The sequence below is a fragment of the Marmota flaviventris genome, chromosome 1 (genome assembly GCF_047511675.1).
Source record: "Marmota flaviventris isolate mMarFla1 chromosome 1, mMarFla1.hap1, whole genome shotgun sequence".
In the NCBI taxonomy this organism is placed as follows: domain Eukaryota; kingdom Metazoa; phylum Chordata; class Mammalia; order Rodentia; family Sciuridae; genus Marmota; species Marmota flaviventris.
The window spans coordinates 96,942,221-96,959,703 of NC_092498.1; the positions used below are offsets into that span (position 1 = coordinate 96,942,221).

The 17,483-nt window shown below is 34.5% G+C and overlaps 1 protein-coding gene across 2 annotated transcripts in view; it reads right to left on the bottom strand.

The window, feature by feature from the left end:
• Vps41 (VPS41 subunit of HOPS complex) overlaps window positions 1-17,483 on the bottom strand; it is a 159,178-nt gene that overhangs the window by 76,916 nt on the left and 64,779 nt on the right. For both annotated transcript variants that reach the window (XM_027939644.2, XM_071614102.1), the window contains 3 exons: window positions 15,448-15,522; window positions 6,913-6,975; window positions 3,474-3,539 (listed from right to left, as the gene is read on the bottom strand). In XM_027939644.2, the coding sequence (XP_027795445.1) occupies window positions 3,474-3,539; window positions 6,913-6,975; window positions 15,448-15,522 (204 nt within the window). The remainder of the gene's footprint in view (window positions 1-3,473; window positions 3,540-6,912; window positions 6,976-15,447; window positions 15,523-17,483) is intronic.

Genomic DNA, 17,483 nt, shown 5'->3' on the forward strand with positions numbered 1-17,483 from the left:
CATGCCTAAGAATGAATTTAGAACCCTACCTTACATCACTCACAAACATGAACTTAAAGTAGATCCTCGACTGAATTTAAGAGGTAAAACTGCAAATTCTTCGAAGAAAATATAAGCATTAATATTTATGATCTTGGACTTGGGTATCTTAGATACAACTTTGTGCTTCTAAAGATGTCATCAATAAAGGGAAAATACAGCTCAGAGGCTGGGAAAAAATATTTGCAAATCATATAACTGATAAGAAACATGCATTCAGAATACATAAAGAATGTTTACAACTGTATAATAACCCAGTTTAGAAATCGGCAAAGAACTTAAGTGGACATTACTTCAGAGAAAATATGCAAATTGTCAATGAGGACATGAAAGGAGATATGTGACATAATTAAGTCATTAGGGAAACAAAAATGAGCATCACAATGGGATACCATTTAATATGCACCAGGATGGCTACAATCAAAAAGACAGACAAAAATGAATGTTAGGGACAAAGTGGAAAACCTGAAACCCTCAGGTATTTCTGCAGAAGATGTAAAATGGTACAGTCACTTTAGAAAAACAGTTTGACAGTACCTCAAAATGCTAATAGAGTTACCATATGATTCAAAAACCTTGCAATTGAGAAATGAAAACACATAGCCACAAGAACTTGTATAAAATGTTCACAGCAGCATTCCTCATAATTACCAAAAGGAAGACCCCACATGTTCATCAACTGATAAAGCAGATAAATGATGATATACCCATAAAGTAAAATAATATTTCATCATCTCAAGAAATGAAGTACTGATACATGCTACAACACACATGCACCAAAAACACTAACAAAAAAAGCCAGCTCTAAGATTATATATAATTCTATTTATATGAAATGTCCAGCATAGGCAAATTTACAGATAAAGTAGATTAGTGGTTATCTAGGCATGGAAGGAAAGGAGGAAAGATGATGTGGCAAAAGGATTTTTTTAAAGGGGGATAAAAATGTTCTAAAATCATATTGCTGGCTGCAAAACACTATAAATATCACTAAAAACTATTGAATAGTATACTTTAAATTAGTGAACCTTATGGTATATGAATTATCTATCAATAAAACTATTAAAAAAATCTAAAAGAAAAATTACTTAACATATTGAAACCAACATGTGTAATCACATGCTTTTTCACTTCAAAATATTACACATGTACATTTATCAGGCCCAGTACTAAGTCTTGTATACAATAATGTTTAAAACTTATTGTATTTTAAAAAATTATTTTAATTTAGAAATTCTAATTTGGTAATAACATCATTTTTAAATTCTTTTTTACCAGATGAGCTGAATCGTTTTTACTTAGTCTCATTTTATTTACACATTAACATCTTTTTGTGCTTCAAAAAAGAAATGCACAGATGCATTCCTGGAGAATTGAATAAGGAAAGGGGAAGTCAGAATTCTTTCTTAGAGAAAACTGAACATAGAATCACCTATCAAAAAGTCAATAAGTGAAGAGATGAATCAAAACTCTGATGTTCTTACTTGAATTCTACTTATTTTATTGTTTATCATGTCTGTATCCCATAAACTCCAAGTTCTTCCTATATAACCTTGCCAACACTGAGATGCTAGGTAACCGCTGTTTCCACAATGCTCACTTACTTTACTCAAAAAATCTGACCCAAACTGCCAAGTTCACACTATTCTTCCTGTATATGTTATCAAATACTAAATATAAGGGTGAAGAATATGTTATTATGTAACCCAGGCATTCTGCAGGTAGACATGTGTAGCAAAATTAATGAAAATTTGATGAGATTACTGTTATCCCTCACACAAAAAGTGAAAATTATTAAACTTCACAAATACATAAATTGTTAAGAACCAAACTAACACAGGAGAATCTCATCTTCAGATTCTGAGTCCTACCTGCAGAGTAAAACTCCTATTATGTTTCTTATTTCTAATATCTTTAAGAAATAGGGGATGGTAAAATCTCTAACTCCTAAAATTGGAAACCAGAAGTCAAAACTGCATTAAACTATAGGGAAATATTTAAACCAAAAAGATTCATCAATATTTTAAGTACAATGTAGATTACTTGTAAGAAGTCAGTAAACATCTTCAAAGCAGACCCTACAGAACCAATAAAGCCTCTGATAATTGCAGCCCGAGCCAATATTTTGAATGCAGCCTCTCAACAGACCCTTATATGGAACTTAATTGCTAAGCCACTCTTTAATTTTCAGATTATGAAATAATAAGCAACTGTTGTTTAAACTCCACCAAAGCTTTATCCTCACTGAGTTTTAAATGAAAATGCAAAAGCTCAAATCACAGCTAAGTGAGTTTATGCTCTATCACACACAAAATTCTCCAAAAATGTGTTTAATAAAGTAATATATGTGGAGTTTTAAAGCTACTCTTTCCTAAGGCTGAAAAGGGCAAGGAAGGGAGTTACTTTTATAGGAGTAGATGAGGTATAGGTCTACAATAGAGAATGTGACAGTAAGTCTGCAATTAACTAGTACCACGAATATTTTTACATAAGGCAAATCAGACTAGAACCAAAGAATAACAATGGGTTATGAGGTTTTAGGAAAGGAGCTACCCCGCAAGCAGAAATAATAGTTAGTGCAATCTTGGCTTCATGCCTTGGGCTCAAATCAGGATTCCCCAGACCTGCCCCATACGCATTACAGTGACTTAGGGAATGACCAGTATACTTTTCTGCCATCATTCCATGAACTACCAGACCATGGGGAAACAAAGGATAACTATAACATTCAAAACAATTGAGTAGCTGGACCTCAAAAAATATAGTATATACATACTGTATCTATATACTACTTTAAAGGGGGGGGGGGGGAAGGCACAGACTACTTGCTTTTCACTGGCTCTAAAGCGAATAAGCAATAATATTTATAGTTGCAGTATGGATAGTGTTTTGCTATAAAAATGGCTTTGAAAATATTTCTGGTTAATAGATAAAAATTGACTTATACTATCAGCAGAATGATGCTTTAATTTGAGAACTTATTATAATTACAAAGATAATCATGTAGAGAAAGGTTTCACTGAGATAATAAAATGTGCCAGGAACAAGATAATACAGAGTACCAATAATTATCCTAAAATGTTATCAAAGCCTGAAAGAGATTTTCTGTAAAGGGGAAAAACATCACTAATTTAATTGCTTTTTTTTAATTTTTAAATGCTGCCTCTTTTTTTGTGGAAGAGACAATATATCAAATCTCTAGGTGGTAGATGGAGTAACATCTCTTTTAATCTTGTCCTGTACCTACTTCAAAGGAAGGTAGTGAAAAACACTGAGGTCACAACAACCCCAAGAGATAATGTTCTTACAATTTCATTACATTTTTCTTTCTCAAAATTTCTCCTGAAGAATAGTTAGACATTAAAGACAAATTACAGATCAAATGAAACACCCCTCAACAGCTCCACATCACAACAGAGACACAAAATATTTACCTTCTTCCCTCCAGTCACAAACTGCTTGCAACTGGATCTCACAAAATGTGGGTGTACAGCAATGATCTACAAGAGAAAAGAATCCAAGCCTAGTATAAGAGTCACAGTTAAAGCACTGAATGAAAACCCTTTATACATTATGAGCAGCATGAACTAAAAGCTATCCTAATACCTTGGTACGAAGTAATACATGCAGTAATATTCTGAGACTGAGTTTTGTTCTTTTTAAAATTAATTATTTATTTTACAGTAGAATGTATTTTGACATATAGCACACAAATGGAGCACAACTTCTCATTCCTCTGGCTGTACATGGTTTAGAGTCACTCCACTAGTGTAATCATACATGTATATAGGGTATAATATCTGTCTTTTTCTACTGTCCTTCCCATCCCCACAACCTCCCACTCCCTTGACTGCCCTCTACATAAACCAAAGCTCTTTAATTCTTCCCTATGAGTTTTGCTCTTAAGTGAAAATTCTCTGAAGTCAGGTCAAAACTCTAAGGATAAAAATGATTAGTTCTAATTTTCACTCAGTGAAGACTCCCTATAAGCAGATACCTCCTCTTCAGAGGCAACAAAGAAGGTCTTTAAGGTAGCCGGGTGTCAAAACTATTGGTAACTAAATACAATTCATAGAAAAAACCCACTGAGAGAACCTGACTACCTCCTTGTTCAAGATGGCTTCCACGATGAATGGCACCAAGTGGAAGAGTGAGTCAATATAGCCTCCCACACAATTTCCAGTTATACCAAGGCCCCGTCAGAGGTTGAGGCAATAGAGGTAGAGGACCTAAGAGGTATAGAACTAATCATTAGGGTCCTCACCCCTGGCCCAAAACCTAAGTTCCTGTCCCTATGATTCTCTTTAGCTTTCCATTCAAATCTCTCCTCAGTCCCTTGTTATACAGGTCTCTCCCAAGGCTGCTCTTGTTAACACTCCTTGTTACTGCTAGTGGCTTTACAATTATATAATATCATTGACATACAGTGTGTAGGGGGCGGACAATGAAGGCAATAATGATACTCTAGTGGCTCCAATTAGCACAACTCCCTCTTTTGGGGCTCATTTGTTACAGCTCTAAGCCTGCATATATTCTGCCTTTTAAACGCCACACTATCCATAAAACCAGCAACTTAATTAATTTTGATCTTTTCTAACATTCGACTAAAAACATTTATTAATGGACTAATATATTTCCCTTCTTCAACAGAATATGTTAACAGATTTCTTTCACACTGTCATTTTTAGGGCTTAGCATAGGGCCCTTCATTTTTTTTAACCACTCCTACCTCTCAGGTTAGCTTTCCCTTCAACACATTCCTAATCGATCCTAAACACTAATATAGAAGCATTTACATATTGTATTGTTTTACATTCTTAAAATCTCTTAAGAGTCCTTCTAGTTCTCTTTTAAGGCAAAACAGACATCTTTGCAAATGAAAAACATCATTTTCCCTGCTTCCTCCCCTTCAAGTATAAGAAAATAAAGCCACTAGGGCCACTACCATAAACTGCTCCTCTTTCACTGCCCTACTTTTGCCATAGTTGGGCTGAGCCTCACCTTGTCCCTGTCTCACACGCAGATAGAAAAGGCTTTTTCCAAAATTATCTACCCTAAATGGTCAATCTCACTGCTTAGTGCTGCTCCAGTATTTTTTTCTATTTTCAATCTTTCCCTCTCTACCAATTCTTACCATCAGCCAAAATGTGATCTGCAGAAACATTCTCTAGACATTGCCTGATTTGTCTGCCACATAATCTATCTTCTTTATTACCAAATTTCCTGAATGAGAAATAAAATTACTGGTTGTTTTGACACCCTCACCTCCAATTTCCTCTTGAAGTTGTCCTCACTGTGATCACCAAAAACATCATAATTAACGAATAAAGTATATTTGATTTAGTCTTCCCACCATTTAAAACCTCAGCTGCCTTTGGCACTGTGACCTACTTCTTTCCCCTGGAAGCCCTGTCTCTTTGGTGTGCCTGACACCATTCTTCTAGTGTCTAGCTCTTCTGGTGTCTGCTTCTCAGACCACTCCTTTACTATTTTTGCTTCTACCACCTGAATCTTTAAATTTAGGATGCTCCAGAATTTCAAGATTGGTCTTCTCTTCTCACTCTATAGTTTAAATGGAATAATATCTTTTAAAATGGGTTTATCTTACTCAACTGCAGGTACCAACTTTGTATTTAAGGGCCAGAATCTATCCTAAAGTCCATACTCATGTTTCTAAAACCTCTGTAATACAATGTACTACAGTTATCTAAATCCAAGACCAAACTAGCAATGTCCTTACTCAAACCATCCCTTAATGCATTCTCACACCATTATCAAAGCAAGAACCTGAATTTACCTTCAGCTCTTCTATTTTTGATCATTCTCATCGAATGTATCACTAAAGCTAAAAAGTCTACCTCCCATGGGCTGCCTAAATTCATTTTTTCTACTCTATCTTAAATACTCATGATCACTTTTTTACCAAGCTCCTGATATGTTTCCCAGAGTATTCCATTAGCCTGCTGAATTGTCTCTTATCACCACTCTCCTGTTTAAATCACCCTTCCTTATGGTAAATTCACCTTTATAAAACACATGTCAGATCTTATCTCTCCTTTACCTAATGGTCAATAAGTGTTTGAATAAACAAATGGGTAAAAAAATGAATGACCTCTTCTTTTTTAACAAGCACACTTTACCATAATTGTTATCTAAAACTGGTCTTCTTGCCTCTTGTCTATCAGACCAGCAATCTATATAGTATACAAGGACTGTATTAATTTTCCTAAAAATTAGCTTAATTAATGTCACTCCTTTATTCTTAAACATTCAATAATTTCCTTTTATCAGACAGAGTCCAATTCCTTAGCTTTCAGACTGAGATAGTTCTAGTCAGTCAGTCTGTATACTTCTCTGGACAAATCAGTCTTTTATGCATTACCTAAACTAGACTCTTCCTGAACACAATGTGAACTTTCTAACACCTCCGTTTCTATTTTGTTATTCTTCCACATGGAAAGCCAGCTTTTCTATCTGCCCCTGTCCATTTATTAAAGCCCAGTCAAATACTGCTCCATCTATGAAGCCATCACTAAAAAGAATTGCAAATAGTGACTTTTTATCTTTGAACTGTAGTGCTATTTTACCTAAGTTTTTAAGCACAGACTGTGTATCTGTGTCAGTGGGTGTCCATGTATGTGCATGCATGTCAATATAACCACCAAAATAAAAACTCTCTGAAGATAGACACATCACAGTCTCTTAATGTACATCCTGCTCTCGTTTCACAGCATCCAAATGGTATCAGCATATCATAACTGATGAACAGACATTGACTGACAAAATTAATACAGGACTGGATCAGTAATATTTGAATTACTGATAATCTTTATTGCCTGAGATGAGAAAACCTTAGAAAGATTAAAAACTTACTTTAATAGGACAGTCAAAAGTCTCATGAAATTCTTCTCCAGAATATAATCCAAATACCTGCACCTAAAAATTAAATAGATCATGTTAGTTCAACATGACAATAGAAAAGACTGCTGAGTCAGTGAGAATGCATACTATTCAATTATAATAGCAACTAAAAATAACAAAAGTAGAACATTTAATAATTCTAATACCCTACCGTCACTATTAAATTCTCAGGGTAAACAATTCCATAAGGGTAAGAGCACTCTATTGCTATTAAGCTTTCATAAGCATCCTATGGACAAAATTCCCTTCACTCATTACAAATTTATTAAATGGATGCCAACCTTGAAAAATGAAGTAGATATAAACAGGTTACTAATATTCTTTTATGAACTTCCCATAAGTTATCCTAAAGGAAGTATTATTTTATCCCTTAAAGGAAAAGGGAGCATGTGCATATGTGTGTGTACATATATACATATATCATATACATATACAGGTATATATCAGCCACGTAGATCAATGTGGTAAAAGATTAGGTGAACTGCACTTCATTTTCAATCTTATGCTAAATCTAGAGTGTATAAATGCAATATTTAAGTTCCCACTTATCAGTGCCTACCTTAAAGTTGTTTCAGACTACTTTGTTCATATTTTTATGATTTTCTGAGTCCTTTAATTAGACCATAGCAACAAAAAATGAAAAGGAAATCTGAGGTATAATATATACACTGTAAAGGATACAAAAAATTAATTTACAGCTTGACACATTTTTTTATGACATCAATCTAACCTGCCAACCATCAGTCAAATCAAGAAACAGAACCCATGAAAACCCTCTGTGCCCTTTCCTGACTAATACTACCTTCAAATTAACCACTATCCTAGAATACATCACCATGGATAAGTCATGCTGGTGTTTGAATTTTATATAAGTGGAATTATGTACTATTCCACTGGCTTCTTCATTTAAATTTTCTCCATGGGATTTATCCATATTGTTACATAGAGTAGTAGTTGGTTCTCTGTCATTGATGTATGGTATTTAAATGTATGGCTATAATTCATATATCCCATTCAAGTAATGACCACTCGGGGCGTTCCCAGATTGGGGCTATTATGAATAATATGCTGAAGAACACTCATTACAAATATTTTGGTACACTTTTATGGACATCTATAAAGGGTGTATAACTTGGGATGGAAATGCTACATCATAGGTTGCAAACACGTTCACATTTAATAGACAGCCAAACCACTTCATAAACTGATTTTAATCAATTTATGTACTTGCCAATAGAGGATGATAATTTCAGGGGATCTTAAAGACCTGGAACTAAGTAATAGTATTAGGGCCAATGGGAACTATTTCCCAATACTTGAGACATGTTCATTCTTCTAGTCTCCAGGGTAATGTTGTTATTTTTTTCTTTAAATTTTGGAGGAATTCATCAGTGAAGTCCTTTGTGTCTAATGGCTTTGCTTCAAACAAGGTCTGAATGCTTGTGCTGCCCGAATTTCTTATGCTGAAATCTAACCCTCAAGGTGATAGTGTTAAGAGGTATTACTTTCAGGAGGGCTGTGCCCTCATGGGTGGGTTATTAGTTCCTTTATAAAAGGAATCAAGGGTATTAGCTAGACCCTTATTCCTTCTGCCTTCTACCATGTAACAATAGAATATTCATCCTTCTGCTATGAAAACAGAGTGACAAGGTGCCACGTTGGAAGCAGAGAAAACAGCCCTCATAACACTGAATCAGTACCTTCATATTAGACTTACCAGCCTCCAGATCTGTGAGGAATAAGTTTTTGTCATTTAAAAATAACCCAGTCTAAGCTATGCTGTTACAGTAGCACAAACATGCTAAATAAGAGTTCTCTATGAGGTTTTTATTAACAAATTTAATTTTTATATAGATATAAGACTATCCAAGCTTTCAATTTCTTCTTGTTTTAATTTTAAGTAAATTGCAAGGAGTTCATTCATTCAAGTCACAAGCAAAAAAATTCACTCATATGATTTTTGGAGAAAGCTTCATGCATTAACAGATAAAATCTTCAAGATGTTCCATTCATTTTGTGACTATTACTTTCATACATTTGTGCAGGTATGTTATTTGAGTTCCAGTAATAGCATATGATACAATGTAACCCAGAGGGAATTTGATTTACCTTGAAGTTGTCTCTTTTCGCCATGTCAAGAATACATTCTAAGAGAAAACCTCAGGGTAAATATGTATTCTTGACATGGCAAACACAGATATGCCTACTACCACTTTATGTCTCATTGTTCAGAGTGTATAAAGTCATTGTTTTTATATAAATGTACAAGTACAGGATATACTGAATTTGTTACAAAATAGTGGTTAAGAAGTAAGAAAAGGGAAGATCTGCATTCAGGGTTTGACTTCACCATGGGAAGTTTAACTTGACAGATCCCCAAAACTCTAAGAAAACTGGGTAAGAAGGTCTTGTATCACCTGAATCTTAGTGAAGGGAATCAACAAGTGGCCCCCTTAATGAAGTGTCCTCAGTATGAACTACTACTGAAGTTGTAAGATGAATTTCCCTTCTAACAATTGATTCCTTCTCAGCACAATAATGTCACAACACAGTCTTATGTCAAGCCTTATACTCCTACCACTTTACATCCCTGAATGTTTTAATATGCTTTATTTCCATGGTTTTCAAACCTGATTAAACATGTAAAATCCATGGATACAAATGGCTGGATCCCACCATAGCAAATCAAAATTTGATGGGGTAAAGTGATTTTTTTCTCATTATTTATTTATTTTTTAGTTGTAGTTGGATACAATACCTTTATTTTACTTATGTCTTTTTATGTGGTACTGAGGACTGAACCCTGGGCCTCTCACATGCTAGGAGAATGCTCTACCAATGAGCCATAACCCCAGCCCTAAAGTGATATTTTTAAAGGTTCATAATGGACACTACGTTGCTATGGTTGGAGATCTTGTTCTATCTCATTTGATCCTCACAGCCACACTGCCAGGATAAGATCAAACACCAATGTGCTTGTTTAACAGATAATTCTTCAGTAAATTAAATGACTTGCCTAAGGTTATAACAATCATAAGCATAGGAGTTGGGACCAGAACCCAAGTACTCAGAACCCAAAGACCATTCTTCTACATGATATCTTTATATTATATTTATATCTTAATAAGATAGCTTAAAATTTGCAAATAAAGATAATTTTTCACACACCATATTAGAAGAACAGAAGAGAACAAAAACCAACCTTCAAAAGCCTTAAATAGAGAGTGTGAATGTCAGAATTTGAATTAAGGCAACTCAAAGAAGTTGAAAATAAATTAAGACTACTCATTCAAATGGATAAACTTCCTTTTGCCTATAGATGTGTAAAGATATTTTCAAGAATAAGGAATTTCCATTGTGCAGAAAAATATGAGATGTAAACAAATGATGCATAGGCCTACTGAAGAAAACTGACACATCAGTACACAAGCAGATAAATACTAGGATTGTGATCCGATGATATCATGAATTCCTAGGGATAAATGTCCTTTTAAAAATTATGAATCCATATTGAAGATACAAATATGTATGGATATATATAGAGAGAAGAGGAGAAAAGAACAAAGCCAAAGACATTCTTAGAAAACAGGAATTGTTATTCATCACTGTTCTTGAGAACTAGCCAGAAGCAAAAATGCCACCACTGGAGGAGTAACTACACAGGATAGCTTCTAATACTATGCTTAATTGAATAACATTTACCTCCATTGCTCTTATATTCTATTTTCATAAGGAAACACTACAACTTCACAAGACAAATTTCATTTAAAAAAATCAGTGTCAGTATTATGGTGATTTATAAAAGTGTCAATGTTGTGGTTCACTTCACTAACGTAATATCCCAAACTAACTGGTCACAAATTAGACTACTAAAGTTAACATAGTCCAAAATGATTCTGAGTCATTTCCTTTCTGTCTCCTTCTTTATTTATTTGGCCATTTTGTTGGCAAAAATCAAACTTTTCTGTGAAGGGAATCTCTTCAATGATAGTCCAGACAGTTTTGGCTTCCGGGAGATCTCAGCTAAGAATCAGAAAATTAAAGGTTACAACATAGAGGACCCTTTTGATAATGGTATCCCCTAGAGCAGCCCTATCAACTTGCCACAAAAATACCTAATGAAGAAAAAACATTAATAACAAATGGCTTTATAGCAAATCTCCAGCAAAATCTTAGAAGAATTCTTATGAACTACAGAGAGAGCCACATAAGTACCACAGGGGGTATGTAATATGTTTTACTGCCTTAATAAATAAAACCTAACCCTAATGGAACAGGAAGGAAGATGTATAGTCTTTCTCCACTTTAGTATGGAATTCTATATATTTGTCAACTAAAAAACCATGCCTTACCCCACTGGACATAGAGGAACTATGACCAAAATGGCCAGAACACCATACAACCCCTCTGGTTCACATTTCCTCCTAACAACCTCTCTCAAACCCCAACTTCCAAATAAAAATAAGTCAAGAATGAGAACAGGGGTGCCCATGCAAGCTTTCATTACATCTTCAGCAGTAGTGAACATGACCCTCGCAGGAGAGATTGCTGGTTTTCATACAGTCCGCCCAGGTAGAAAATCAGGGAGCAGGGAGTGATAACAGGGGAGCCTTCCACTTCCCCAGGGAGGGCTGCCTTCACTGAATTACTCCAGTCAAAGGAAATCAGGCTCATTTGAAGACCCCTGTTGTCAATCTAAGAAGGTGATTCTCTAACATCCAAAATAAATCAGGCAGGGCCAAGAAAAAGTCAAGCACTGAATCTGTTGCTAACATGGAATCAGGAAGAGCTCTTCTCCTGTTATGAAATAGATAAAACAAAAGAAACAAAAAATACACAATCTATTTAAAAAACTGTAGAATACCACTCCAAAGACTCAGAGAAAAATTATGCTTTTAAAGATGATGTAATGGTAACCACTAGCCAAAGAAAAATTAGAAAACTATTTGGAAACCCCAACAGAAAAACAGGGTGATGATAATGATAACTTCAGTGATAACTAACAATTACTGTTTCTTCTGTACCAGTAATATCCAAGTAATTTACAGATATGAACTCATTTAGTCATCCTAATTATCATAAAGTAGGTATTGTGATTATCCCTATTTTATAGGGGAGGAAAGAGACTGAGGCACAAAGAGACATAAATCACTTATCTGCTGTCATACAACTAAAAAGAGACCACATTATTCCATTCCTAACCACTAGGCAGTACTGTCCAATACTCTAAGGCATATAAGAAGTCATAATTGTTGTTGTTTTTTAAATTACATATCAGGTTGATACGAAAATAGAGCCAGAAGAGAGATTCCAGGAAAATTAAAAATGCAAAATAGAATAAAAATCTATTCCACAAAGCAGTAAGGAACGAAATTGACACTGGAAGAAAAGCAAAGCAGCAAAGTAATAAATAGAAAATCTGTCTCTGACTACAGAGAAATCAAAGGATAAAACCAATGAGAAAGCAAAGTGTGAATTTAAGTTATTATATAATATGACCACTTCTTCTTACAATCTGTGTGTTTTCAAAAAAAAAAAGGGGGGGGGGGGAGGGGGTTAATAGTACTTATCCATTCTACCTTTTGCATGGAAAAATTTAAGTACCATAATAGAAGAGGGAAACAGGCTAGGCCACAAAGAGGAAATAAATGGCCAAAAAAAAAAAAAAAAGGTGATTTGTAATTGAGTGGCACCTCATGACATTTCCATGAAGGTCTCCTTTTGCACCCCATGTCCAGCTGAGGCAATGGAGGAACTGGGAAGCCAAGCAATGCACACACCTCAGGGCAGCAGAGTAGGAATACCAGCCCAAAAAGCTGAACGCAGCTTTGCACTTGGCCTCTAAGCAATACTGCCTCCAGCCATGTATTATTGAATTTCTTTGAAGAAATGAAAACAAATGGAACTGAAGTAATAATCAAAATTATAACTGAGGTAAACTTTCCTGAAATGAAAACAATACTTTAGTATATGGATCAAAAGGATTTACTAAGTTCCAGACAAAATTAATGAAAAGAGACCAAAACTAGACATAAAGTGCCAAAATGAATTATAGGACCATTTATTATTGCTGTTTCTTCTTATTGTTATTATTAGACAAGCCTATTATTATTATTATTATTATTATTAGTCAAGCTCCAAGGCCTACAAAGTGTCAGAAAAATGAGAGTAACATCTCCAAAATTTGGAGAGAAAAGATTTTGACCCAGAATTTTATAATACTAAAGGGAACATATGCAAGAGATGAGAAACCCTGTATGTCTTCATCCTGAAAGTAAACCTATAATATGCCAGTAAAATAAAACTGAATATATATGTAGACACATACACATAAGATAAATGCATTTGTGTATTTCAAAATTTAGAACACAACTAAAGAGAAGTCATGGGGAAAAAAGAACAGAAATGAGTCCCTGTGAGCAAACAGGGTAAATTTTAACCAACTCTTAGAAATATGACTTTAAAAATAAATGCAAATATCAAAGGTTATCTTTGAAATAAAGATAAATAACTATTTATCTTAACACACTCAAAAAGCAAAGATCACAACAGCCATTTAAAGATGCATTAGGGCGTCTGGACTTGTGACTCAGCAGTAGAGTGCCTGCCTTGCATGTGCAAGGCCCTGGGTTTGATCCTCAGCATCACATAAAAATAAATAAATAAAATAAAGGTATTATGTCCAACTACAACAACAACAACAAAATATTTTAAACAAAAGATGCATTAAGACTGAATAGCTGGGATTTATCTTTGTAAATATCCTTGGCTTTAATCGTCATTACTCACATTAGTGTATCATTCTGTATTAGTTTCTCAATTTTCACAACACTCATTAACCTATGATAATGACTGGCTAAAATAAACATGTGTACTCTGAAGATTTACTTTTCGTTCTATTAATGCTAATAAAATGTGGAAAACCATTTTTTAAAATACATCATGGGTCGATATGAAAATATGGCAGTCATAAACTTTACTAAAATAGGCAAACAAAGGTGTTTGTTAACAAGGGTACCATGAGATATCTCGGGGTCATGTCACTAGCACCAGATGAAGTAGTTAAAATATTCCATTTTCACAGTAATTCTTCAACATTTCTGAAAATTCCTAAAATATCTTAGCAAAAACTCTATATGCAATTAAAACCTTAAATATTCTCTTTCATCAAATTAAATTGGTTATCAGTCTGGAATAAATTTTTTGCATTTAAGAAAACAACATGAAAATTAACTTTCTTTGCAAATACATGAACATAAAAGTGTTTCAATAGTGTGGATGATTTTTCTCAATTTCTGCACAAACTAACTCTTTCCTCCTCTCCTCTGACAACTACGTTCATCTCAGAATTTCACAAAGTACTGGAAAATTTGACAGTGCTTTTTGAAAAGCACTAGTGTTCCAATTACTGTTTCAAAAGACGTTTTTGGGCAACATTAGACTTCGATATACAAAATGCATTCTCATATGTCAAAAGGATTTCACGTTGCTTTTATTAATAGATTAATAAATATAACATTGTTAATAGATACAAATGGTTATAACTCTTTTTACTGAGTATATTGTTTTTAATTTGCTCATCTTAATGGCCCACTGAATTTAAAGCCCATAAAAATACAAAATTAGATTAGGAAATCTCTATTCAGTAGGGAATACGTAAGGTTCTATAATGATTCTTAATGCAGTCTCTTCTTAAACTGTTATTGTAGAAAAGTAGCTTAAATACACTGTGCATTAGAATTTTATCATTGCAAACCAACATTAGAAAAGACTTCTATTGACTTAAAAACAAAAAAGACATTCTTATAAGTGAAAAATCAATCACTGCAACCACTAAATGTCACAGCTCAACATCAGCAAGAAGCACTGATAATTGTTAGTTATACACTGCACAAATGATGTATGTCCTCGGTCAAGGAAGTAGGTGCCAGGTTTTTAGAAAACTGTACATATATTGATTTTACATTTATTTAATGTGGCCATTGTAAGACACTTTATTCTTCTGATAAACTATGATTGCTTATCAAAAGATTCTATAATTCAAGAGAAACATTCATAACTTGTGTGTGAAAATGAAAACCACCAGCCTACAGAAATCATGCCCACAAAATCCAATTTTGTGGATTTATGGCAGAAAGGCATTAAGCTACTGTCTTGCAGGAACTGCAAACTAGTCACTGAGGTGTAAGTGGCATAGAAGTAATGATTAAGGTGACACGTCACCCTGCCACAGCTGTTAATCAGCTTAATACTAGTTATATTATTGACATTCTTGTAATTACATTTCCTAAGGCACATTTGTGCAAAATATATTTTACTTTAATAATAAGCAATCGGAAGCAAGTCCAATATTCAAAAGAATAATCAGGGTTCTCTTAATGCAGGTATATAGTAAGCAGAATGCATTTCCGATCACCTGGGGTCGGATAAAATCATAGCACTCAGTGCTGGACCAGGAACTTGGACAAGACCCTGTCCTCACCATACCTTGCCATCCTCTGAACACACGCCCATGTGTTCTCCGCTTTCATCCAGGCTAATCTGATTTATCTTCACTGGACTCTATAAAAAACAAACAAAAAGAACACATAAAACTTCAGGAAACCATATATCAATAATCAAATACCTTTGCTCTTTGTAAAATTTAAGTAATATAAGTTGTTTATTAGTTTAATCTATGAGTCAGAGATGTATTCTATTTTGCAAATAAATACAGTAAAATACACCTTTGTTTCACAGACATGTGCAGAAACCCCAACTTTTTCCAGATTTTCTATTTCGTATATTTAAAGTATCAGCCAAAATGTTATTTCTTACACATTGAAAGATGCTGCTGAGAGACATTCCCATGTATAGGATGAGACAGCTGGCACAGAATCCTTCACATCTGGATCCCTAAATCATGGCACAAGCAACACTCTCGTGATGCAGTCCATGAAAAATAAGCTCACTTTTTAAAAGGTCCTAGAACGTCAGAAAAGGAAAGCTCCTTGAAGACAGGTATGTGGTCCATTTTGAAGCCCACAGCAAAGACCCACAACAGAGAAAAGAGCAGAGCCAGGGCTACAACCTTGAGAGCAAGAAGTGAAGACACACACTGCAAAGGGAACACTGTTTTGGGCAGTCAACAAACTGCAAAGACAAAAACAAATGCTGCACTGAGAAAGCACCTATAAGAGCAAGGCTGACTTCTGGCTAGGGAGTCTTCCTTGGATTAATGCTTCCTCGAATTGAATATCTTCTGTTAACAGTTCCCTCATTCTGACCTTCTTTGTACCAAACAACATTTTAATATCCATTTTACTCTCTTCAAGTACAAATCCCATATAGCTCTGATTGTACTTTAAACAGCAACCTTTTATGATCTGTTTCAAATTACAATAGGTGCATGTAGACTAGATTTTTTTTGTCCTCTTTACTATAATACTACCTACATGTAACAATTTAAATTGTACGTTAAATTCCTTAAAATTTAAAAATTCAGTTACTTAGTAATAACATGTTAACTGCTCAAAAGTCACATGACCGGTGGCTACCATACTGGAAAACACATGGATCACAACACCTTCCTCATCACAAGAGCATTCTATTGGGCAGTGCTGTTATACCTACAAAACTGAGACCTAGTGCTAAATGCAACCAAGAAATCAAGCCTTCATCATGAGATCTTCTCCCCCACCCACCCACCACTTTTTTTTTTTTTCTTACTGCAAGTTATAAGTAACTTTTCTTTCCTTACACATGTCAAAAGTTACGTACTTGTTCTTGGACTCCATTACTGAAAGGTTCAGGGCCTGTCCTAACATTCTCTGAATCACATTTTTTTAAATTTATTTACTTATTCTAATTTGTTATACATGACAGCAGAAGGCATTTCAATTCATACTACACTTAAGAAGCATAATTTTTCATTTCTCTGGTTGTACATAAAGTAGAATCCCACCATTCCTGTCTTCATACATGTACTTGGGGTAATGATGTCCATCTCATTCCATTATCCTTCCTATCCCCTGGTCCCTCTCTTCCCCTCTCTCCTCTTTGTCCTATCCAAAGTTCTGAATGACACATTATCTGACATTCAGCTTTAGAAGTGATCAGCTAAGGATGATGACCTTCATCTCATTAGGATAATGAAGCTAAAAGACTTTATGTAGGTGGTCTAAAGTCAGGGTACTAAGTGGCTGAACCACACAATGATATTCTAAGAACAAATAAACTGAACTTTTCATTACAACACATGTTTCTCCCTGGATAGAAAATTATACCATCACATTAGCAATATTACAGGGGAAAAAAAACACAACTCCATTTAAAGTATGATAATCCCCTTTCCCTCCTGTCTCTGCTAGCAACAGAAGATTTTTTAAACTTATTTTTCTACCAATGATCAATATTCGTTGATTCATTTCCCTGACTACTAATATACTTAAGGTGTTTTTCTTAGTCTATTGGTCAATTGATTTGCTCTCCTCTAAAATGTTGGCTCATTATTTTTCTATTAACATGTTTGTTTTATATTCACC